We start from the raw sequence: 24,464 nt of genomic DNA, 5'->3' as shown, positions 1-24,464 counted from the left end.
AACAGTAAATAGGAAGTGATCTTCCAGCTCCCAGAACCGAGACCCCATGCAGAATGCTGTATGCCATCTGTGGCTGGGGACAGATGGCTCCAGGACTCCTGTTACAGGAGTCATCCCTTCCCAACTTTAATGAATAACATTAATCCTCTTCATCACTACTAACATTTTCCATTAGGGCAGATTTAGAAGTTTGTTTTCTTTAATTATGTGAAAAGAATGCAGCTAAAACATTTAACTCTGTTCATACTATGGCACAATTTAGTTCCAAAGTTTCCCAAATGTGCTATTTTAGTTATTTGTCATTCTGTTCGTGAGAACGGATCCTAAATACATAACAAAGTGTGTAAAAAGTGTAAAAATGCACTTTGGCCACAAGGGTGACACCTGATTAAAAGAAAAACACTGACACCATTTGTCAAAAATGCAGAAGTACACGAGCTCAAAAACGGGCCTAGTCCTGATTGTTGGTGAAATGACTCTCTGATGTTACTCGGCGGGATACTGTAACTACAGTCAGGACATAAAAAGAGCATATGGCTTTCATGGAATGCCATCTAAATTTCACTGCTTCTCATCTAACCCACTAATCCTCGCCTATAATGTTTATAGCCAAGTTAATTGAACTGGCACATCTCTGTGGATTTGGATATCCCTCCTAAGAGGCTCTGAAGCCATGTTTTTTTTTTTTGCCAAAGTGCACTCAGACCTCCACTGTATCTGAAAGAGGTGCAGCTGTTCGTCCTGTTACAGTTCACGGGTGACTTTATGAACTCAGCATAGTGTTCAATAATAAAGCCAGCTAACATAGATGAGTAACATTTGCAACGTGATACTGCTGGGGTAAAATTTATCAGTACTTCTCTTTTTTAAATGTAGATACTGATTCTGACAGAACAAGTTAACACATTTTTATGCAAAACTAATAATACATGTGCATAAAAACAAGCCTTACAAGTGAAAGCTCTGCACTAAAACTTGAAATATAAGCAAAATACTTTTTCCCCTTTATAGACAAATTAGTATTATATTGCACTTATTGGATAATTTTATTTATGCATGAACTGCCTTTAAATCTTTCAGTTCTTTTAGCAGCTTGAGTTAATTGTCCATAACAATCCAACAAAGATGCGCCATTATTCAAGTGAAAGTCACCCTCTTCACAAAACAAAGTCTCAAAATGTCAGAAGTAGCTTTTAAATGACTGCAGGGGATTAAAAGTGCATTATTTCCTTCTGAAATGCAAATTCTGAACATCTTAGTTCATTCCTAACTGTACATTCCATCTCTTTCCACTTGTCATGTTTACCCAAGATGACCAAAAGAGATTTCAAGAGCCCTTATTCATAAGTATGGACCACACACATTCTGAGAAGCACATTATTTTGAAAGCAGTAATTGGCCTTCACGGTCAACTGGAACAGATTTATTGAAGAACAGTTGCTCTGGAGTCATTTGGTCAGCTTTGATACAGTGAAAACAAAGACATTCTTTTACTGCTATGGCAAGTGTAGTTTTACTGAGACATTTTCAAGGATAGTACGTGTCGTGATTTGCAAAACTACTTGCAACGCTTATGTGCTTGGTGTTTTTATTCAGCTCAGTCATGTTCTCAGATAAATATTAACGCAACATATAATGGACAGTGTGTTAGTAGTGCAATAATTGTCTTCAGATTTACCATCTGTAGAAAATCCTTTTTATTATTGTATATGTCTTTCCCATTTAAAGTGCTCTCATGTTGTTATAAAAACATAAGAAATAAAAGTAATCCCTGATGAAAATATTTGGACAGACTAATACGGAGCAGTTTGCACAGTTTTTGGGCATGTCTCTCCTTGAGACACCCTCTTCTCGTTCTCCATGTACGCCTGCACCGACCTCCACAGCGCCCTGATGTTCCCCTCGCCAAAACCTGTCGCCCCTCTTCGCTCGATCAGCTCCAGGAAGAAGGTGTCTTCTGCAAATATGGGCTTGGTGAACACCTGGAGGAGGTATCTAAAAAATAAAACAACAAACCGGTGGAAACTTGGTTGACACATCACACCTTCAGCCTCTGCTTCACCAGAACGATCAGAATGGTCACTTTACGGTTTCTGTTTCCGACCGTAACAACAGAATTTCCCCTTGGGGGTCAATAAAGTATTTCTAGTCTATTCGATTTCAAAAACTTAAAACATATCCAGGGGTTTTCTGAACATAATGCGAGTGAAATTGAGATATTAAACTGCATTGGACAGTAAAATATGAACAGATCCTCACTTTAGTAAAGACAACCGATAGAAAGATAACAGTTTACACGGCTAACACTTACTGAAAAAGGTGTTACAGAGGCTAATTTTAAAATAAAATTGCTGTATATGTGTAAACCTCAAAGGTGCTACACACCAACATCAACTTTTTATCTCCTTAGAAAGACAGATCAAATAAAAAGTCTATCAGAAATTACACTGTTTGGAAGAGATGCAAGCTTAAAAGAGGTGTGAGATTACAGCTCCTGATTGCCTCTCACCTTCTGTTTTCGCTGGATGCCGTCTGTGATAAGGGATCCTGGTGCAGGTCTGTATCCAGGAGAATGCCGTGCCGTGCCAGCATCTGGGGACTGTGTCCTGCTTCTTCTATTTCCTGCTGTTTTCCCACCTGTCACAGCACATGGGATGAGTAAAATATTTGCCAACCATGGCAGTTTGTTAATAAAGTTAATGTAATACTGAAACATCACAACATTAGGCTGTGCAATATGGTGTTTAATTACAATATGGAGTCTTGATTAAATGTGTCCATGTGTAGAATAGTATGTGGTTAACAGTCATGTCTATGTGCTCCCGAAGAGAACAATAAAGTATATTGTATTGTGTTGGTGTATTGCATTGCTGAAATAGAAGCCAACATAGAGAACATCATTTTGTTTCTATCCAGTCAGTAGTTATAGAGTCAGCTACATTGTTTACTGGCACAAAGAATGTGTCCCTCTTTGTGCTGGGTAATATCACAACTTTGAAAAGACTGACTATGAACTGCGCTTTCTCAGTAAGTTTTACATAGAAAACCTACAAATTAAAGTCAGGTCTGCTCTGGAAATTCAAAAAGACAGCTCTGCTTTGTTATTTTATGTATTGTTACTGTAGACAACATAATCCTTCATCAATCTGTTGAATAAAACAGGGTTTATGTCTAGCAGTAGTTGAGTGATTATTGGTTTCTTTCACAACTGCAAAAATACAACTGACATAATACCCCCTACTATGACATTAAGCTATGCAATATGTTCTTTAACTACAATATGCTGTCTTAAGTTTGTAATAATGAAACTTGTATGTGGGTCACATGTCTAAGTACTCTGCAGCTCTAGAATTTGCCAAAGATGACTCGGTTTTATTGTTTCATGTACTGAGAATCTTATTGGAAACAACATTATTCTTTACAACTTGTTGGATAAAGGTCATTTCTTGCAGTAGCTGTATGATTATCGGCTTCTTGCGAAACTGCAAAGATAGTGTACGTATGACTACAGGATGAATGACATTAGACTATGAAATATGTTATTTCACTATATGCTGTGCTACTAATGACACTTAAATATTTATACACATGTATACAAGTATGTGGATGACTGTGACATGTCTATGTAATCTGTATGTAAAGCACATGTTACATGAATAATATATTGGTCCAATGGGATTTTCCATAAGGAGACTGGTGATATCACAGCCTTGAAAAAACTGATTATGAATTGCACTTTCTGAATAAGTGTGACAGAGAAGCTACAAACTAACTAGTCCATTCAGCTCTGGAATTTCACAAGGACAACTTTAAAACAGGGTTCATTGCACACAGTAACTGAGTAATTGTTGGATTCTTTGTTTTGGCTTTAAGTTGTGAGTAATTCAAACCTCAGTGTAATAGGCCGGAGGAGGGGAGAAAAACTGTACACCAGCTTCAGCCATTCTGTGTGCAGTAGAGACTATGTCTTTGGTGTACAGCCCGATGTGCTGGACCCCTGGAGCTCGGTGCTGCTCCAAGAAGGTGTCAACCTGGTTACTGCCTGAAAGAAGCAAAAACACACAATGAAGCAGGAGTTGCTATGGCTTTAATGACATACTTTCCAACTTGGTGTGGCTCCTGGTACCTTGATCAGGCAATGATTCTGCGATGACAAACTTGCAGTCTGGGTCTTTTTTGTCGACAGACGGAAGAGTGATTCCAGCTTCACTGCACTTCCAGTACTGCATGGCAGTAAGTCGCAGTCCAATGCCCTCCTGGTTTACGACAAAACCTTCATCAACATCTTCATTACTACTCAGAAACACAAACAGTCTTGATTATTAACAGAATTTTGGACAAACTGAGAGAATCTGCTAATAAATGCGTTGAAGTAACAATTTCTTACCTATCAATGAAAAACCTCTGAAACCCAAAGAGTTTCTCATACCAGCTCATGACATGGTGGGTTGTCCCTCGAGGACAAGCATAAGTTATGTGATCAAAATGAGTAACAGGACAAGACAAGTCCTCCTCCTCCAAGCTCCGGTCCTTTATAGTGAAATCAAACCCAGGCAGGAAGACTCCCTTGTACTTTGACTTGTCTAACAGAGTGTGACACACGTTTCCCACCACGGATTTAACCACCGAGTAGGTGACTGGACCATCTTCATCCTCCACTGTGGTTGGAGGGACCAGGAAGTTGCAGCCCAGATGGCGAAGAACCTTGAATGACCTTTCCACATCCTCCACTTCGAAGCACACGTTGCTCACAGTGTCCACCGGGTGATGAGGGATCACATCGTAGAGACACGCGGAGGCATAACCCCGCGTGTATTTCTCCACATCCACCTGGCGTGGATCATGTCTGTGTAATACGCCCAGCCTTTCATTCAATCCCACATTACCCTGAGTTGGTCTCTCATTCACGATGAAAATCGCCGCTCCTTTCCTGAACGCCAGCTGCTTGGACCTGCCGGTGAGTCTGGCGGCGAACAGATCAAACTTGAATTTAGAGCTGAGCTCGGCCGCTATTTTCTCTGCGTTGGAAACATGCATAGAAACGTGGTGTAACCGGCTCAAGAGAGCTGCCATGTTTGCTTCAAGTGCTGCTTTGACAGGGGGCGTGTCCTAAGACAGAGGAACTCTGACACCTTTTAAATAATCGATGATGTAACAATAACCGGAAATAAATTGCTATAGCGTTTTAGCTCAGCATGAAATCATTTTTTATCCTGTTGTTTAAATCTCCAAATAGTGTTTTACTGCAATGTGTGCAAAATATTTAAATACAACTAAACGTTAACTATTTTACTGTGTCTATTTATTATTCTACATTAATTTGGTTTTGTAAAAAGCCTATAATGTTTTTTTTTTAAATCAACTTTCCTATCCAAAAACCATCCTGAGTGGGGAGACGTTTATCGTTAGCATAAAGCTCGGATATGTCAAAAATGTTCAGTTGAAGGTCACGAATTGACGTGTTTATTTAACGTGATACTATAAAAAATGCTTAGAGTACAGATAGAGCGTAACGTGGTTAAGTCTGAGCAAACAGAGAAATGTAATTGAGTGACACGGTTAAAAAATAAAATATATCTACCTGTCGGTGTCAAATCTCGCGGTGCTTGTAATTATTCCGATGCGTCCTGAAGGCATCACAGTACTTTCTCCTCGTCCAATCGGATCGCGAGCTCAGCCAGATGATTGTTGACGAAGGCAGGCCAGCGTTTATTTTGGCTCTGCTACTCATTTGTCTCGCTGTCGCCGCCATTAAACAACACGGAGGCAATGTAAACCATGGAGAGCCGCGGATTTGTACCATGATTCGAGGAGCTCAGAGGCTTTGTCGAGGTTGGCTTTGTTCGGCAAGAGGTTAATGTGTCCCTAAAGGTAAACATGTGAGAGAGGAGAAGAGTCGAAATAATTCGGATTGGGAAAGGTTTGATTGAGCAGGAGGGGGAGGCGAAGGAGGAGAAGAGGGGACTGGACAAGAAGGGTTTGTTGTGGTTTTCAGCTTCACTTGAGAAACGAGAGCACTCACGAAACGGTAAGAGTTTGACGTATTTTAATTTAACCTTCCGAGTAATGACATGTTATGTGACTGTACGCCCTCCAAAACCGCTCGTTAACAGTTGAATTTCACGGCAGCTATCGTTAGATATGCTACAAGGCTAGCTAGGCAGTTAGCAAGCTAAAGGCTAAAGACTGGAATATCACAACACGCTAACGCAATAATGCCACCAGTCATGTGAATTAAATCTTAGCTGTTAACTATGCTCCGTACTGTAACTGACAATGAGCAGCTGGCAGCCGGTTTAAATCACATTGAAATCTCAGGCTGCCATGGTGTCATTGAAGATGCCTGGCCAGATGCAAGTTAGTTCACAAACTGCTGGGGAACTTGTATGTCTAGTAATGTAACAGAATTTTTTTTTTTTTTTTTTTTAAATTCTCAGGTTGTGTTTGTTTATGCCTAACATGTAACTGGATTTATCTCAACAGGTCAAACAGCTACAGTGATCCACAATGACGGAACAGAAGGTAAAGTGGGCCTGTGACTACTGCACCTATGAGAACTGGCCATCTGCAGTCAAGTGTACTATGTGCCGTGCACAAAGGTTGAGGGGTCCCATCATCACGGAGGAACCTTATAAGAACAGTCCTGATCTGGACCCTCCTAGAACTGAAAGCGGAAGCAGCCTCCTCATCTGCCCCGACTCCAGTGCCAGGCCAAGAGTCAGGTCAGCTAGTATGGCTGAGATTGCCAGTAAATGGTCCTGCCAGATGTGCACCTATCTGAACTGGCCACGTGCCATCCGTTGCACACAGTGTCTGTGTCAGCGCCCGAGGACCAGCAGCCCCACCGAGTCCCCCCAGACCTCTGGCTCCAACGCAGGCTGCCGCCCTGCTGTCCACTCTCCTGTGGACACCTGCGAGGAGTACAATGACAGAAACAGACTCAACACCCACCAGCAGCACTGGACATGCACAGCTTGCACTTACCAGAACTGGCCCAGAACTACAAAGTGCGTGGTGTGCGACCTTCCCAAGCCCAACAACCAGGAAGCCATAGAATTGGCCGAGTCAGCAGAGCCCTCACCCATGATCAATGAGCAGGACAGGGCTCGGTGGAGGGGCAGCTGCAGCGGAGGCCAGGGTCAGAGGAGATCCCCTCCAATGCCCAAGAGGGAGGACCACGTCAAAATGGACTTCCAGAGGATAGAGGTCGCAGCTGGAGCCATGAGCAAAGAGGAGCAAGAGGTCGACTTCAAGAAGTTAAAGCAGATTAGAAACCGAATGAGGAAAACAGACTGGCTGTTTCTCAATGCATGTGCTGGTGAGTTTTTGTACATTATTGCATCTCATTCCTGCAAGGGTTGAACAGATTAAGCGATTAGTCAACCCATAGAAAATTAATCAATGACAGCTTATCTAGCCATGAAAAAAATAAGCGAAATACTATAAATCTTACTCCAGCTTTTCATCTGTGAAAGTTCACCAATGCAGCATTAGTTACTATATTCTTTACTTTTATTACATGCATTCTGTAGTAATGATAACAAATATTCAGTGTATTTATTAGACTTTTATTTTTTTAGAATACTGTCCCTCTCCTCATTTCCCTCTGTGACTCACCTGCATAGTTTTGCTGCTACAAAGAATTCATCCTCTTGTCCCATTTTTCTTTATAACAACACTTCTATTTTCACACTGCGTTTTTTGTTTCATTCCCAGATGTCATACTGAGTGATGACACAACGGCGTGCTGCAGACAGGGACAACAGTTTGATTGTTTTTTGTCCCAGGGGCAAAATATTTTTTCCGCTTAGCGCTGTTTTATTACCGTGCAGATGGTGCATCAGTCAGCAATGAACAAGGTTGCATAGTCGTGCGATCCTCCTTTGCGTTTTATTAATGAATGACAGCGTGTGTCATTGTTTGGACTCCAAATGTTAGAGTACGATGGGACTTGTGCTGAATATGGGTTTGGCAGGTTCTGCAGCTTTGATTATTAGCGGTGTCAAGTAAAAATTGTCATCATATCATAATTACTCTCAGCAAAGCATAAATGATGTTGGATGGCAGTAAGATAAAGATGAGAAACTAAAAGGTTAATAGGCATTTAGTCCAACTCCATCACTGAACCCCTATCTGCCCTTGCTAGACCACTGAGAGCATCTTTCAGAAACTGAGAGGGTGTGAGTGCTTCCCAGCTGGCGGGGATGAATGGGCCGTCTGGGTAGCGCAGTGAGAGTGGAACCCACGGATCAGAGACTCTCCTGGCTCACAGTCAACAGACCCTATAAACAGTGGTGCTTATGTGCTGAACAGGGGCCCCCAGGAGGCAAAAATAGCCTTGATTTAAAAAAAAAAAAAAAAAAAAAAAAAAAAAAAAAGCATGAAGGCAGCACATGATCAGCGCCCTTGTGACCTTTGCTCTGATTGCACTCGCTAGCTTGTTGTTGTGGAGTACAAAACATTACTATTACATCATAGGGAGACAGTTTTATTCTGGATGCACCTGTTGAAAGTGCCTTTTAACTGTCTTTTAATTTCATTCTCAACACTGCTATGCTCTGCCTTTTTATTCGTAGCACGTCAGCTGACTTGTTGGCATTTTGGTTGCATGTGCTCTTCAAAGTGAATGTCAGTGGAGGAAGTGCACGAGTCGAGCAGCACATAACGGCCAAGTCAAGCACTTCCTCAGGTCGCAGAACTCGATCTCGCCTCACTGTACCCATTGCCCACATTTCTACTCTGATGTTTTTTCAGAGCTCTGTATTTGAGCCGGAATCGGATGATCCCATTCATTCTACTTTCCCACAAAAGGAAGCAGACTCTGTTTTGCTAATATTGTTCCTTTGTCTCACCGAGAGACTGTAAACGGCAAGTCTTGCTGTTGCAGCTATTGTATCATTATGCTTATAGTTTGATGTTGCAGCTGATGATGTTGTGTACATTTCATGGGATTAGCTTGGAAAAGAAAACATTGTGGAGGGACTTGGTTTTTTTGGCTTCAACCGCTGGAAATGATGTGTTGATCAGAGTTTCTATCGGTCAGTCCAAACAAGGTCAGCTGCCGGTGACTACAAAATTCTATCTAAAAGGATTATTATCAACTTGTAAAAATGAAATTGTAGTCCCAGATGTTTTTAAATGTTTAACAATAAAGCATTATTATATAGATTATGTAGATTCAGGAGTCACTTGTCAGAGTACAGTAGTTAGATCTGCTCTGATTTGGACTAGACACATGATATATTTATATATTTTCACAACTTGCATGATATGCGACAGTGATTGGACTGGAGACACAATACCGGGATCAGGAATGCTGTCCTGTTATTTGACAAGGTCAACATTGACACGAAATATATGCTAGTTACACCAGGGCTTCCTGAGGTGTTGTAGTTGCAGAATTGGCTGCCTTTGATCCATACAAACAGCGTAAGATAATACACCAAACTGTCATTCCTGATGTTCAACAATGCCCCATTTGTTGCTGATTGAGCCATTGTGGGGCTGATATTGTTTAGACTAATCCTGGCATAGAGGGTTGATTGTAAAGTTTCCCGATTCCACAGTACTTAAAAATACCATGAAGTCTCCAGCTAAGCTTCATAGTGTACTAATGTGGCAGATGACTACTGACAAATTAATGTACAACAAATGCAGAAGCCAAGTTGGCTTCATTTGCATTAAATCTAGGAAATGTTTAGGTGCTCTTAAAGATAAAAATCCTGTCAAAGAAATTCACTTGTCAGTCTAGCAAGTTTCCATCTTGACTTTCCAACCCTTTCAAGCTTCATTTTTGTTGCTATCCACTGCCTGCAAATGTCCTTTTTTCTCCTAGCTGTCAGCAGTTTCACCATTTCTTTTTTTTTCTTGTATTAGATATGACAGGGAGTGCTATATGCCATACAAAACAGGTCTTTTGCTGGAATCAGACAGTGAAGAGTGTTGCGATTGTGTGGTGTGTGCCTTAACTGTTAGGTTATCACAATGTCACCAACATTTATTTACTGCACTCTGTAATGCACATTCTTTTTAAAAGTAGTGTGCTGGTGCTATTTTACCAGCCAGCAGCTTGGTAACAAAAGACTAAATGTGAAAAAGCAACTGCAGTTTTTTACTTGATGGAAATTTTTCCACTGAAACAAAGTGATTTGGTGTAAGGTATTCATTAGGGTGTCTGTTGTTTTTTGGTCCCGTTGAGAGCAGCACACATAAACGGTGTACTCAAATACATTTATTGACACTTGGTTTCTGGGTAAACTCTACAAGAGTGAAATTAGGACACAGGTTTACGATTTGTTTTTTCAAAGAGTAGTACGACCTAAATCAAGCAAAATTGCCTATAGCCATACATCTTCAAAACACGTCACCATGTTGTTTAGTTCACTTAGGAGCCCTCTAACATGGCAGCAGCTGTATCAAACAAACCCATTCAACATCTATTTATACATTGGTGTTTGCCAAATGTCACCCAGCATGTGTAAAAGGAGACGGGACGCTCTTGGAACAGTTCAGTCCAGATCCTCTCAAGCTAGCTGTCCCTGTCCTTGGCAGAGCACACGTCCTCACATAAGGCTTTGAATTCGCCAGCGCCTGAGTGTTCAGTGTTCTACCTTGCTGTTGCGCATTTTTACCCATGACAGATGTTGAGACTACTTGGTCCAAAAGGAGGGAGGGACCGCTAATCTGCACAGACTGTCCTCTGTCTGACACAGCTTTCTGATAGCTCTGCATTATAAGCTACACTGCTCTTTCTGTTCTGCTATGTAGCAGCCTGACAGTGTGATAACTGTTCTCACACTAGGGTTAGCTAGTGGTAACATGCAGAGGTCATCAGAGCTGTCGCTTTGACGTCAAGAAGTAGACGTCTCTGTACCGTCTGAATTTTTTTTTGCATTTATTCTCCTGTTGAATTTGTCGTGCGACATTCTCCCAGATTTTAATATTAATTGGTTGTGACTCTGAACAGCGTGATGTGTTTCAGCACAGTTTAATGGATATTTCTGCAGTGCTTTCATGGAACGTGACAAGCTGTCTGTTACATCTTGGCTGTATTATAAGCAAGGGCACTGGGTTGAAGCTGCTCCAAAAGCCAATCTAATCCATTTACAAAGTATAGGGCCGTTTTAAAAGGATTCCCATGTCTTTCAACGCGTATTTATTTTCGTTTGAAGATATTTTGGAATGGAAAACTCTATTTGGAATAGTAGTTTTACATACACTCGGATGGCAGTTTTAGTGTGCCTAAGCTCAGTACAACAGTACTGTTTTAAAGCTATAGTCTTTAAAGGTTATAGTGTTTACGGTGGTGTTGATTCAACTTTGTGCTCAGTTATGTGGCTGCTTAGTGGACATTTAAACACCCCCCCCCCCCCCCCCCCCCAATTGAAACATAGTTTTCATCTGAATGTTCCTTAAACACAGACATCGAGCAACGTAGGTGTGTGGTGCTCCATTGAAATTCAGTAGCCTGTGTGCATGAATTCCTGGAAAAGCAACTACACCACTATATTGACTCTTCAATCCATTTTTTGTTTTAGGTACAAGCATTTGTTTCCTATTTTCTAACCTTCCCATCTCTGCTGCAGGCGTCGTGGAGGGAGACCTGGCGGCAGTAGAAGCATACAAATCGTCCGGTGGCGACATAGCCCGACAGCTCACCGCTGACGAGGTGCAGCTCCTCAACCGCTCCTCGGCGTTTGATGTAGGCTTCACCCTGGTCCATCTGGCGATTCGCTTCCAGAGGCAGGACATGCTAGCCATCCTGCTAACAGAGGTAAGCGTGATTGTAGATTTAGTGTGGCCATTTTTGTACATGAAGAAGCAGAATTAGTGAATTAGTCAGAATGTCAACTTTCCTTTTAAGAGGATTTCTTATAAATGTTTAGAATAAGTACCCATAACCTTGTGACTCCCTTCATACATTATACATATTGGTTCTTTGCTGCAAGATGAAGTCAAAAGTGCTCCTGTAATTTTGATGCTATTTTCTACTTCTCCCTGTCATGCACATCAGTCTGTAATTGTTCTTTACCAAAGTAGACGATATATAGCAGATGCCTGTAATGCCTATAATTACAGCGGAAGTGCACTTTGAGGATTAGGTGAAGGATTAGCCTGGCTGCAGTTCTGTCACTGGTTCCTAATGGACCAGGCACTGAGGATAGAAAAGAAGGACAACCTCTTTACTGTGCATAGCAGAGTTTGATCCTCAGTATAAATAATACATACATGGGTCATATTTCTCATTTGGTATTGTGAAAACATGCAAGTTAGACTGACATCTGCTTTTGTGACATATTATATTAAATACTTGAGTTTTCCTTTCATTCAATCCACAAAAGACTCATTGGGATACGCAGAAATGTACCCTGTTACGATCGATAAATATGGTAATATGTTGATTTAATAGTAATGTCAAATTGACTTGGTTTTATTTATGTAGGCCAAAACACAAATTCAGGGACAAAATTCTAATTTTTCTCTATATTATCCACCTCAACTAATACATAAAACAAAATGCTTTAATTTATTTAGCATCTTCCTCTTACTTCCTGTTAATCTGTGTATTTCCATTAGGTGAACCAACAGGCAGCTAAGTGTATCCCCTCCATGGTGTGTCCTGAGCTGACGGAGCAGATCCGCAGGGAGATTGCAGCTTCACTTCATCAACGCAAAGGAGATTTTGCCTGTTACTTCCTCTCCGACTTGGTCACCTTCACTCTGCCTGCAGGTACTCATGACAGCTTGGTGATTACACCCCTTTGATTACGGGCTCTCCTTGTGTAACCCAACACCTCCTTTATTCACCCCTCCATAAATTTTCTTATATTGGCCTGCGTGGGCAGAATTATTTTATTTTTCCTACCGCCTCAATAAACACCTCAGAGTAAACACCGCCCACCCCAACAACCAGGCTTACCATTTGTCTTTTCACTGACAGTGAATATCACAAGGTACATCTGCTCTGAAAGCAAACAATGAGGAAAAAACATTCTAATCTTTTGGATTGTATTCATGCTCATTTGCAGAACTTTGCCTGCGAAGTATAAATGTGCATTTTACTGGTGTGTGAACTGTGGATGTTTTCCCCTCACTAGAGAGCTGGAAGAATGATGCCCCGCCTTGTTGTGCAGCATTGCTCAGAGAAACAGCAGCTCAGTGTCTCATCCCCCTGGCATAATGTCTTCGCTGAGATGACATGCACTTTGCTTTTAAGAAGTACCAGCATTGTGATTCAGTGCTGCCAGTGCCGCCGGGATGAAAGATTATGCAGGCTTCACTGATAGATTTGAATTTTTTTTCTGTGTTATGCCAAGTATTTCGCTGCAGACTGAGTTTGGCCCAAGGCCAGCTGCAGGGAGCTGTCCTCTGTTTCTGTCTCTCCTGGTTTCAAACAAAGCCAGTGCCATTCACTATTGAACCAGAGAATAGCCACTAGTGTTCTGGCTTTATGTGTGCACAGTTCAATACACACAGAAGCACAACATGCTGTACAGAGCTTGTGTTTACAGTGTGCCATTGACAAAATGTCATCCAGTGAATGGAATTGCGAAGAACATCCCCTCTGTGTGTCATTACTGTAGCGTTTATGTTGCCCTCGGCTCAGCATACCGTTAGATTATAATGAGCATAAAAACATAATATCTTTCCCATGTGTCTTTGCAGATATAGAGGACTTGCCGCCTGCTGTCCAGGAGAAGCTGTTTGATGAGGTGCTGGATCGAGATGTGCAGAAAGGTACCGAAGACGTGTTCATGTTTATTTCAGGTTTTTGCACATATTCCCAGTCTGCATTCTTTTAAGTCCAGTGACATGTTTTCAGACGTGGTAGTTCTTGGATATCAGTAATTCATGGCCACACTGCAGAAGGGACTTGTATCTAAGACCAACATCTGCTCTGTCTATGCTCAGTCTCCAACCAGCTCACCACGTCCTTCCTCATCTCCTTTCCCTTCTCTAATTAGGTTAATTGAACTCGCTCGTTTCCCTCCCACATATTTAACCAGTGACACACTCCCACTGCAGCCGTGTGTGTGTGTGTGTGTGTGTGTGTGTGTGTGTGTGTGTGTGTGTGTGTGTGTGTGTGTGTGTGTGTGTGTGTGTGTGTGTGTGTGTGTGTGTGTGTGTGTGTGTGTGTGTGTGTGTGTGTGTGTGTGTGTGTGTGTGTGTGTGTGTGTGTGTGTGTGTGTGTGTGTGTGTGTGTGTGTGTGTGTGTGTGTGTGTGTGTTGTGCTGAAGGTATCGAAGGAGTCTTGTGACCTATTTAAGCCACCACAAACTGGGCTAGAGGGAAGTGGCGCTCTGGGCTTTCTGTTTTTGCACAGAAAATAGCTGAAGAATCAGAAAAGCAATATTTCAGGAGGAAAGACAAAATGCAGAAAAGCAGGTTGTTCGAGTTGCAGTTTGTCTGCCATAATGACGGGCTGTAGCAGCTGCATATTTGAAACACTCAACACAGCATCTGTACTATCCCAGATGCTGCTAGTTTTTGTGTGCAGATGAAGGACTGGGGTTTTAGTTAGCAATGCTTAATTAATGTCCGATTTTAATTTTGGTTGTTTTCATGAAACCCTTGTCAGTAGAGGATAGAAATGCTGCACCTATTAGCTTCTACTTATCTGAAAATGTTAAAACTTTAAAACAAATGTGATCCTTTTGCCTCTCTGAAAAGTACAAATTGCTGTTTTTGCTGCAAAGGAAGAAACTGCTGGTTTTGAATATGGCTTGATTTGAAATTGTTCTCCTATTCGTGCCCTCACCACACTATGCATTTTTTCTGCGTATAGAACTGGAAGAGGAATCTCCCGTTATTAACTGGTCTCTGGAGCTGGGCACACGCCTGGACAGTCGTCTGTACGCGTTGTGGAACCGCACAGCCGGAGACTGTCTGTTGGACTCTGTTCTACAAGCCACATGGGGCATCTATGACAAGGACTCTGTGCTCCGCAAGACTCTCCACGACAGCCTGCACGACTGCTCCCACTGGTGAGACACCCAACCCCAACACAGACTTCCTGTGGTCACTTCAATCCGAGAAAGGCTGCTTTTTTTTTTTCAACATTTGGAATATTATGCAAAAGTCTACTTACCCAAGGGATCTTTAGTAGTAAACTCAGAGCAGTTTGTTTACATTCTACTAATGGTATTTTAACCAAAACTGTACTGGCAATTTGTGATAATTTGACTTTCAGGCTCAGTTTAGAAACATTTCCTCAGGATATTTACAAACTCCCTCTACACAGTTAAATACAGAAGGGTTGATTACTTGGTAAAGGTGTGAGATGAAAGAAATGCTGTCCCTGCGGTACGTTTTGCAGTTGGTTTGAGATCGTTTTTACATTTGCCATGGTTGATACACTGTAGAATATTTGGGCAAAATTTAATTTCGCTAATGTTTTATTTCCTTTTAGGTTTTACACACGCTGGAAGGAGTGGGAGTCGTGGTACTCGCAGAGCTTTGGTTTACATTTCTCCCTTAGAGAGGAGCAGTGGCAGGAGGACTGGGCGTTCATCCTGTCTCTGGCTAGCCAGGTAATTATGGGGTTCCTTCTGGTTTACTCACTTCCTTCCTCTTGTTGGCCGTCAGCTGAAAGATACAAGGTGGCCCAGTGTGGTGTGCTGGTCTGTGTGAGCTTCTCATAAACATCTTATAAGGGTATAGAAGTTGGAAAATAATATGATTCTGATGCATTCTCAAAGAAAAATTGCAGGTTTGTGGCCCAAAAGATTTTAAATGGCATCTAATAATAGAACTGATGCTGAGTCAATTATTTAGTCACAGTGACATCCTTTAGAAGATTATTAAACAGACTGGTGTAGGTTTACAAATGCACAAATTTGACCTAGTTTCTTCACACAGATTGGGATTTAAGTGCATTTCTTTCCTCAAAAATATTACCAACACAGATTTTTTCCTCCTTGTCTCCTTTATTGCTGTTTGGTGTTGTCTACATGAGAACATTCATCAGGGGAATTGCTTTGCTGGTATGCAATACATGCTTGCATTACAGCAGTCTGCTGGAATGCGCATTACCCTCATTCTTGCTTATGTAGTATGCATAAAATCTGTGACATTTTTGAGTGCTATTAGAGGCTGAGATGCAAAAATGCTGGGACATATGCATGAGACTTCATAGTAGGGCTGCACTGATATGAGAAACATATTGGATCATGAGTCTGTGGGTTTGGTTATGTAGGAAAATGAACAAGTTATTGGTAATTTTGAAATATTTATTTGTTTTCTCAAATATACAAGCTTAATCTGGCATATAAATACAAAAGCATTCACACTTTTCTCATCTGTGATTGTAGCAAAAATGCTCAGTATGTAAGGTGAAAAAATATCTGCTGCTGCTCTGAATCCAGTATATGAAATGTTGATTAAGTATGTGTTTCCACATTGAAGTTACTAATTACTACTGACTTAGGCACACCTTATTTTACAATAAATATCATTCAAAATTCAGATTGCTGAAGGATTAGCTCATTGTTTTACTACAGAAGGCATCTCACCCTGGTTTTGGTGTTGCAACTACAGAAATAGCCAGTCAACGTTCATTACACAGTGGTGATAGAGAGTGATGCTTCTTTTATCTCCTTTAAAAAAAAGTCTGTGTTTGATCGCAGACAGCGGTGTTGTGTCGCAGGCTGTTTCCTCAGCGACTTGCAAAGTTTAATTCGGCCTGTCACCGTTTTAACTCATCGAATTAATGTTAGTTAGCAGCAATTGAGTGTGTGACCTGCTGTTTGTCATTTGAACTAGTCACAGCAATGATCAGCGCCGGCTTGATTGCCCGAATGCTTTGAGTAAATTCCAGAGAGAGATTCTACTGGATGGCCATGTTACATGCACAGCACACGCTCCGCTGCCTGAACAGTAACCGATCGATCATCATTTTATCCTGGGCTCATGGTTGTGTAATTGAACAGGCTGACAGCACAACTGCAATTAGATTTATCACGCAACCCCACTTCGTAGCAGCAATAGCGGTGAAAGATGTTGTCGTTAACCTTTACCATGATGTAGGATTGCAGTTGCTGTCGTCATAATTTGGATTTTGGCGTTGATAACAATCCACTCTTCTGTCACGTCATTCCAATGTAATTAGCAAGGACACCAAAGGCTCATTAAGCAGACCGACGTGAAATTGTGTTGAGCATTGGAGTGTATCCACAATGGAATTTAACATGTTCAACAGTAGTTCAACTTCCTTTGAAGCAACATCTTGTGGTTTGGAACGTTACACGAGAGAAGGAGAGGCATTTAAACTGTATACTGTAAACGAACTTTAGTTTATTAAAGCTTTTAATCCACTGCCATATGTGCTGAGTATGTCCTCTAAGTTGTATCGGCACAGCTGCGCCGCTGTCGGCTCACATTTCTAAATGTATAGAAAGATGAAAGCAATTTAAAATGAACTGCCACGCTGTCCACCGTTACAAGGGTAATGCTGTGCAAGGTGGATCATGTGTGAATGACAGAGAGGACACGAGCAATTATTGTAGATCCCCTAAGATGGAGTTGTAGATTGACAGACAGCTCATCTACTTGGCTGGCACGCCTGCTGAAGCAGCACTCCTTTCCAACATGTGACCTTCGGATTACAGGCATTTAGCTCAGATCCACTCCACCGGCAGTGTAAACAAACACGGCAAAAGCTACCGTGTGATAACCTTCAGTGACGGTGAGATGAGAAAGGATAAAATCGCCCTTTATATATCCCATCCCCTAAGTGTGGATAACTTTAAAACCCCTTTTTAAACATGAAATACTATTGTAGGAGTGCTATATTTATATTTAAAGGTAGTAATGTAACCTGCTTTCTGAGTATTTGGTTTGTCCCATTGCAAGATGAGAAGTGTCGTGAATACATACTGGGAACTGCAGCATTGCAGGTTTACAGAGTACAGGTCACTGTTTTGCAATATGATAACATTACTTGGCGCTGTCGGCCTTCTTTGCTATTTTTAGTTTCTTTAACTCTTTTGACCCAGCCTGCATATGTTATTAAAACATGCCCAGATGCAGTTTGTAGAAGGTTTCTGAATATAGCACATCCAATAAAGTGCTCTAGAGTGCAACGTTGATCAGGTTAACTTTACAGCTTTGGGGTGGTTCCACACTGAATGTGTGTTTTTTTTTGTTTGTTTCAAAAAACAGCCAAAGGTTTAAAGGGTTAATATTTAGTGCACATTTGGCAGAATGATTTATACGATTTCAACTGCTGCATGATGTGTCATTTTGTGTTTTTCTTCTCCACTCAGCCCGGGGCCAGCCTGGAGCAGACCCACATTTTTGTTCTCGCACATATTCTTCGAAGACCGATCATAGTCTACGGAGTGAAATACTACAAAAGTTTCCGTGGGGAAACGTTAGGATACACTCGTTTTCAAGGTGAGGCAGCATTTGTAGAAATCTTGGAAGATATTAATAGTCATTTATTTGACACCTCTGCCAATGTGTAACTCCTAGAGTTATTCTTCAAGTGTGAGTTCACCCAAATTACAAAAAGACTCTGGCGTGTAGCCATGCAGATAGTCTTGATTATTTTTGCTGTTAACAACCCTCAGTGGGAGCTGATTTTATTGGAGCTACTTCATGCTGAAAAAACTTCTGGCATGTAATTTTTCAGTGCTGCCAGCTTGCTGAATAAATTTCAGCGACCTCAGTTGTAGTGTAGGCTGAGAGTAACTTTTTTTTTTCTTTTCAGTGCACCTGGGGATGAACTGACTCTTTAAGTTACTTGAGTTCACTCAGTGTTTATTTCTAAAAGAACTATTGATTTTATCATGGCTTTTGCCTTTCGGTTTCAGCTCTAAACACCTGCAACAGCACAATGGGAAGTAAGGTCCTTAGGATTGCTCATAGCTGTGTTTTAATGGTGGATGAAAAAGATACCGTATATGAAAACTAGACTGAGCACAGCTGGAATGCAAAGCCACTAGAATATCTTTACTTCACCGGCTCTATTGTACTGATAATTTGAATAAATAAAATAATCTTTGATGCCTCAGTATATATTCATTCAATTTAGGCCAGAATTTTGCAGACGTGCAGCTATTGTTATTGTCTACATTGCATGTCAAGTGTCTAGTGATTGCTAGTGCGTGTCTGTGGTAACGCTCTAATGGAGAAGGTGGATGTATTTCTGAAGAAGTAGAACACCACGCTGCACCACAGAGCTGTTCACAATGGGCCAGTTGTTTCGAGTCACGTGAAAAGCAGCCACTTTTGATATCAGCTCAGGTCTGGGATGGTGCCCGGGACCCAACTGACATTCACACACAGTGTTATTTGAGCATACAGCTGCAGAGCCTGTTCCTCCCAGGCGCCTCAAGTCTTGTGGTGTACAGTAGTTACCAGCTAGTCTAACTTGCTTTGTGCATTGTGCGTCTTTAGGTGTGTATCTGCCTCTGTTATGGGAGCAGAGTTTCTGCTGGAAGAGCCCCATTGCCCTGGGCTACACGCGGGGCCACTTCTCAGCCCTGGTGGCCATGGAGAACGACGGCTACGACAATCGTGGTGCGGGCGCCAACCTCAATACTGACGACGATGTCACGGTCACTTTCTTGCCACTGGTGGACAGCGAGAGGAAGCTGCTGCACATTCACTTCTTGTCTGCACAAGAGGTAGGGACTGATGCTGTGATGTACTGGTCTGATTTTAGGTTCATATTCCCCCTCAACAAAAGCATGGTATTATCGGTTTATTGTGATGTTTATAAAATTTTTCTATTTTTTTTCCAGAATTGTGCAGTTTTGCTAGACTATTTAATGTGTATAGTATATTCTAAATACATTGTGAACTATTGCTAACTATTAAATCAGTTCTACCCAGCCCTGTGTTAGCGCCTGAGAATGGTCTGGCTATATGAGACTACCTTTTGGGTAGCCTGGCTTTGACTTAGTTCCAGTCCTCTGGTTGTAGGAAGTATGCTATTTACTCTGTGAGTGGAGTGAAGTACAGCCAGCAGAGGTGATCAAGGTACTCTAATCAGAAATAAGGAGTGTAGATAAGCCCAAAATGTATTATAGCACTTATCCAGATGTTGTGTAATGTGTTTGCCGACACAGAAAGGGAAATAAGTTCATGCGAGGTTATGACTGTGCCTTTCTGAGCAGTTGGCCAGGTGTGGTTTGCCTTGCTGTGAACTTTTACCCATTATGGAACCATGCACAACTAAAGCAGAAGCTACTGGACATTGTAATGAATAATAATGTAAGGTTGCTTGAAAACAATAGTTAATTATGTTTAAAGAAGTTATTAGACTTGGGAGTAACATTCTTGATGCGTCTCTGAATTACAGTTCAATAAGAAACAGTGGCAGGCTGCCGTAGTCGAGGTAATTAATGGGAAACACTGACAAACAATGAGCCTTATCTACAGCTCATGGTGTCAGGTTACCACAAATTGCACGGTCACCAGTTGTTTGACGTCCTTAACTACGGCCCGTTTTGTTCCGTAATGAGTAAACAGCATGTTTGTCTGTCTGTGACTCAGATGGGCAACGAGGAGCAGCAGGAGAAGCTGCTGAGGGAATGGCTGGACTGCTGCGTGACAGAAGGAGGGATGCTGGCAGCCATGCAGAAGAGCTCTCGACGCCGCAACCACCCCTTGGTCACCCAGATGGTGGAGAAGTGGTTGGACAGATACCGCCAGATCCGCCCCTGTGCCTCTCTTTCCGACGGCGAGGAGGAGGATGATGAAGATGAGTGAGTGAGGGGGAGTAGAGACAGAGGGAGCTCTTCAGAATGGACACTGTGGACTCTGGGAGAGAGTTCCTTACTATCTACATTTTTTTTTTTTTTTTTGGTTTTCCTTTCTCCAAAATGTAAATCTTTAACTTGTAATAATGCATGTGTTCCGTGAGCTCTGTGGTAGAAAAGATACCAGCACCATCAAACAGAACCCTGATTACTGCTCCTGGAGAAAGCACATCAAGTCCACTTGGTTTGCCTTCTTATACTCAGATTTTTTTCCCTGTTTGTTATCAAGGTAATTATCACACTTGAGAGAAATACTAGAACATATAGGAACATATACTGTATTCAAGGAAATCCCGAAGCTGCACTAGATGAGGAATTTCATTTCCAGAATTGCCTGACAGAAATTTCGCTTAAACCTGAGAGGATGCTAATCCGTGTGTGTATGTTTAAGGTTTAAAGAGCACCTGTTTTCCTGATTGCCGATCCCTCTGTAAAACCCCATTTGATGTTGAATTTATTTATTTGTTTAGAAGATTTAGCACACGGAGGCGACGCCTTTTGTTCTGCCCCGTTTTATCTGTGTTCCGTTTGATCCATTCAGTCTTGAAGTATTTTATTTTGCACAGATAAATTACCTACATTCTGTGAGGGGGAGGGGGAAAAATGACCTACAAGTTTACTGACATTTTTATGTGTGACTAGTTCGTGTTAGACTGGGTGGTGGTGACGCTGGTTGGGACAAAACAGAAAACCAAACACTCTGCCTCTTTCAATGGAGAGCATATTAAATTTGACTCACTTGCATCTACTTTGTTGCCATTTGCCTTTTTGTTTTCTTATTTTTTTTGGATTCGTATGGCCAAAAATGAAGTAGCGACACAGTCAGCATCACTGGATCGCTTTGAAGGGCAAACCATCATACTTTTGAAAGCATTTTATGACCTCTAATACAAAATTGCTGCATTTTAACTCAATGTAATAGTATCAGTGTAGTAGTATGGGAATATGAAATGAAAATCAGAAGCACGAAATGCAAAAAAAAAAGCATCCAAACATTAAAAAAAACAAATATTTTTCTCCATAGATGTGATAATCTTGGCAAAAAAAAGAAGTTATTCTGCCATTTTCCATTATCAGGACTTGTTCATACTTTGGCGCCCCCCTCTGATATAAAAGGTAAAAACTGATTATAAAATGCACGAACAGGAAAGTGTCTAATCTTCTGAACAAACCGCAAGATGAAAATCAGATTTTTGTTTATCCGAATCAAGCAGTCAGTACAGACAGCTGGTTCTCAGAATCGTATCTTTTTATTTGAACTGCACTGAATGCTAAATGTTCACCTTGTACAAGAAACAAATACAAATACTCACACTAAAAACAAAAACATACTGCTGGCTGCCTCTTCTGCTATTGTTGGGACACTAAGTAGGAGTTTCAGCTATTGCTCTTACAGAGTACAGGATGCCCCAAAGAACCTGGCCTTCAATAGAACAAAGAAAATATAAGAAGGAGAGAAGAGAGAGGGTGGATCACATAGGACTATGGTTATAGGAACATTTAACTAGGCAATACAAATCTAACAGGACTCTTCAAATCTCTGTAACACCAAAAACATGGGATGCGCCTTGTATATAAAAATACCACAATGGAGAGGAGAATGGAGGAGAGAAAATATTCAGACTAACAGATTAGTCTTTTCTTTTTGTCCCCCTCAAAGACAAAATTCTGGGGGAAGGGAAAAAAAAAATCTGCAAAAAAGTGTTTTCCTGAGTCATTAAGAAATTAAGTTTGTTTTAACCCTTTCCTGTCTTCTGTGTGAAATGTGCTCAAAGAAGGGAGGGAGTCTCGACCTGTACGCCACCTGCTGGAGCAAAGATCGGTTGTCGGCGGAGAAGAATCGCATGCAGTCACACCAGGCTCCTCACTTTTTTACATTTTCCTCACAGTCATACATCACTAACTCAGACAAAAACAGCTCCCTCTATTTTCATATACCCTAAAACTTCAGCTACAATCAAATGTATAAAGTGAATATTTAATTTAGTGTTAACCACTGACAGCTTATAAAAAGAATCACTCGGTATGTTGGAGCTATTAAAGATCTCAGTTGTCACAAGTTGCAGAAGATGCTCCTCACGCTGTGTAGAAGTGCCCTCTAGTGGTACAAATCTGTAAGTGTGATAGCTGTCAAAGCTGTATTATTGCCAGGAAAGGGTTAAAACCCACTCTAGATTACTGTAACTGATGAGCAATCTTTTTCTTTGATGAGTGATAAATATATATGTTGATAATCCATTTTAGTCATTCACACTTAGGATAGAAAGAAAAACAAATTATAATTCTCTTCTGAGGCATAATGAGGGCCCTAAACAACACACACTTGTTACATAAGAAGGGTTGGGGCGGGGGGGAATCAGGAGAGGATGGAGGAAGGGATAGAGGAGGGGGTAATAAGGTCCAGTAGCACATGATGCCAAAGGTTTTTCTCTTGTTCTTCCGTTGTCGTGTTGAGATGTGGGCCTACATTTCCCATGAGCTCTGAGGTGTACGGCGAGGGGTGGGGGGGCGGGACAGAGTCTCATCGGGTAATAATCCCGGAGCACTAAAAACACTGGACTCTGTGTCCACAATCATAGGCATGTCCTGAAGAAAAACAAAACAAAAACAAAAAAAACATCATCAAAGAGTAAAGTCGGTACTGAACCCAAAGAGACAGAGAGTAAAAACTAAAACGGTAAAAGTACAAATTCCCCGGAACACTTCTTTTGTTCCCAGTTGCCGGTTGGTTTAACAGGCAGCCACTTGTATTGTTTCACTGTCTCTTGGTCCCAGTTGGTCGGTTGCTTTGTGATTGGTTGTTGTTGTTTTTTTTTTTCTGAGTGTCAGCGGGTTGGATGAGATGTCGCAGTTTGAATCTCTTCTCTGCTGCTATTGCTCGGTGAGGTGCTCTCTGGTCTCGCCGTGTTTGGAGGGCTGGTTGGGCGATGGGGCTTGGGAGGGGTGTGTACCAGAGGGCAGGGTGTGAGCGATGGGCACCCCACCGGGCACCATGCCCTCTAACGCCCCTGGGATGCCACCTGGAGCCACTCCAACCACACCCGGCGGGTATCTGCGAACGAGAAAGGTTAGAAATTAGCATCGGTGAGACCCAGATTTAGTGTGGTGTGCTCACAAGTAGACGAGCTCTCACTCCCAACACTGTGAATCCAAGATTCTGTGCACAGAACTCACATGAAGGGATACTACTGCCTCTTTTCCACCTCAGGAACTTATTCAGGAACAGACACCGAATCACGTGACCTAAATATTTAGCGGGCTGCGGGAATTGGCGGGACTCAGAAACACCCGCACAATTTAATCAATTGTTCTTCGTATCATTTACAAAAGATAAGTCCTGGTAAGCTGCAGTGGTTGATTTGTAGTTTGATCACAATCATGTGATGTAGTGTTCACTTGCTGTTATAGTTACAGTGATGCTATCTCGCAGTAATACAGAACTCTTTAACAAATCCCTGGATCCAGACTATAAGCCGCATATCTGCCAAAATCTAATCAGTTGGTCCTTGTGTCATTTCTGACCTTCCCTGAAAATGTCATCCAAATATGTTAGTCCGCTTTTGCATAATGTTGTGCACAGAAAGACAGACAGACAGACAAACGTATGGCAATCGTCATAACTCTGTCGCGTTCATTTGTGGAGTAAAACAATCATAAATATGCATCTCAAATTTAAAGCTCTGGTTTAACAAACAGCAC

The 24,464-nt window shown here is 41.6% G+C and overlaps 3 protein-coding genes across 7 annotated transcripts in view; 1 reads left to right on the top strand and 2 right to left on the bottom strand.

Annotated features, from left to right (window-relative positions):
* Nucleotides 1–1,395: 1,395 nt before the first annotated feature.
* On the bottom strand, nt 1,396–5,293 carry hpdl (4-hydroxyphenylpyruvate dioxygenase-like). The gene is made up of 5 exons (XM_022194194.2): nt 4,388–5,293; nt 4,127–4,293; nt 3,891–4,042; nt 2,510–2,637; nt 1,396–1,995 (listed from the first exon to the last, which is right to left on the bottom strand). The coding sequence occupies exons 1-5, from the start codon at nt 5,071–5,073 to the stop codon at nt 1,794–1,796; spliced, it is 1,335 nt and encodes a 444-aa protein (XP_022049886.1). The 5' UTR covers nt 5,074–5,293; the 3' UTR covers nt 1,396–1,793.
* A 403-nt stretch (nt 5,294–5,696) lies between these two features.
* On the top strand, nt 5,697–21,513 carry zranb1a (zinc finger, RAN-binding domain containing 1a). The gene is made up of 10 exons (XM_022194188.2): nt 5,697–6,028; nt 6,484–7,318; nt 11,586–11,773; nt 12,577–12,730; nt 13,666–13,737; nt 14,786–14,984; nt 15,410–15,530; nt 18,264–18,393; nt 19,399–19,628; nt 20,500–21,513. The coding sequence occupies exons 2-10, from the start codon at nt 6,508–6,510 to the stop codon at nt 20,713–20,715; spliced, it is 2,121 nt and encodes a 706-aa protein (XP_022049880.1). The 5' UTR covers nt 5,697–6,028; nt 6,484–6,507; the 3' UTR covers nt 20,716–21,513.
* A 480-nt stretch (nt 21,514–21,993) lies between these two features.
* Nucleotides 21,994–24,464, bottom strand: part of ctbp2l (C-terminal binding protein 2, like) — a 119,923-nt gene continuing 117,452 nt past the window's right edge. For 3 of the 5 annotated variants that reach the window (XM_022194190.2, XM_022194191.2, XM_022194192.2), the window contains one exon: nt 21,994–23,817. In XM_022194190.2, the coding sequence (XP_022049882.1) occupies nt 23,637–23,817 (181 nt within the window). In that variant the 3' untranslated portion in view covers nt 21,994–23,636. The remainder of the gene's footprint in view (nt 23,818–24,464) is intronic. The other 2 variants (XM_022194193.2, XM_051939061.1) reach the window with 1 other exon arrangement.

Source organism: Acanthochromis polyacanthus, chromosome 19 (genome assembly GCF_021347895.1).
Source record: "Acanthochromis polyacanthus isolate Apoly-LR-REF ecotype Palm Island chromosome 19, KAUST_Apoly_ChrSc, whole genome shotgun sequence".
Classification (NCBI taxonomy): Eukaryota; Metazoa; Chordata; class Actinopteri; family Pomacentridae; genus Acanthochromis; species Acanthochromis polyacanthus.
This window is presented reverse-complemented; position numbering and strand designations above follow the sequence as displayed.

Coding starts and splice junctions, on each gene's coding strand:
- zranb1a (XM_022194188.2), top strand. CDS start 6,508: ATGACGGAACAGAAGGTAAAGTGGGCCTGTGACTACTGCACCTATGAG. Junction 12,731..13,665: donor CACCTTCACTCTGCCTGCAG/GTACTCATGACA, acceptor GTGTCTTTGCAG/ATATAGAGGACTTGCCGCCT. Junction 14,985..15,409: donor CTGCACGACTGCTCCCACTG/GTGAGACACCCA, acceptor ATTTCCTTTTAG/GTTTTACACACGCTGGAAGG.
- hpdl (XM_022194194.2), bottom strand. CDS start 5,073: ATGGCAGCTCTCTTGAGCCGGTTACACCACGTTTCTATGCATGTTTCC. Junction 4,043..4,126: donor AGAATCATTGCCTGATCAAG/GTACCAGGAGCC, acceptor TGCTTCTTTCAG/GCAGTAACCAGGTTGACACC. Junction 1,996..2,509: donor GCATCCAGCGAAAACAGAAG/GTGAGAGGCAAT, acceptor TTTATTTTTTAG/ATACCTCCTCCAGGTGTTCA.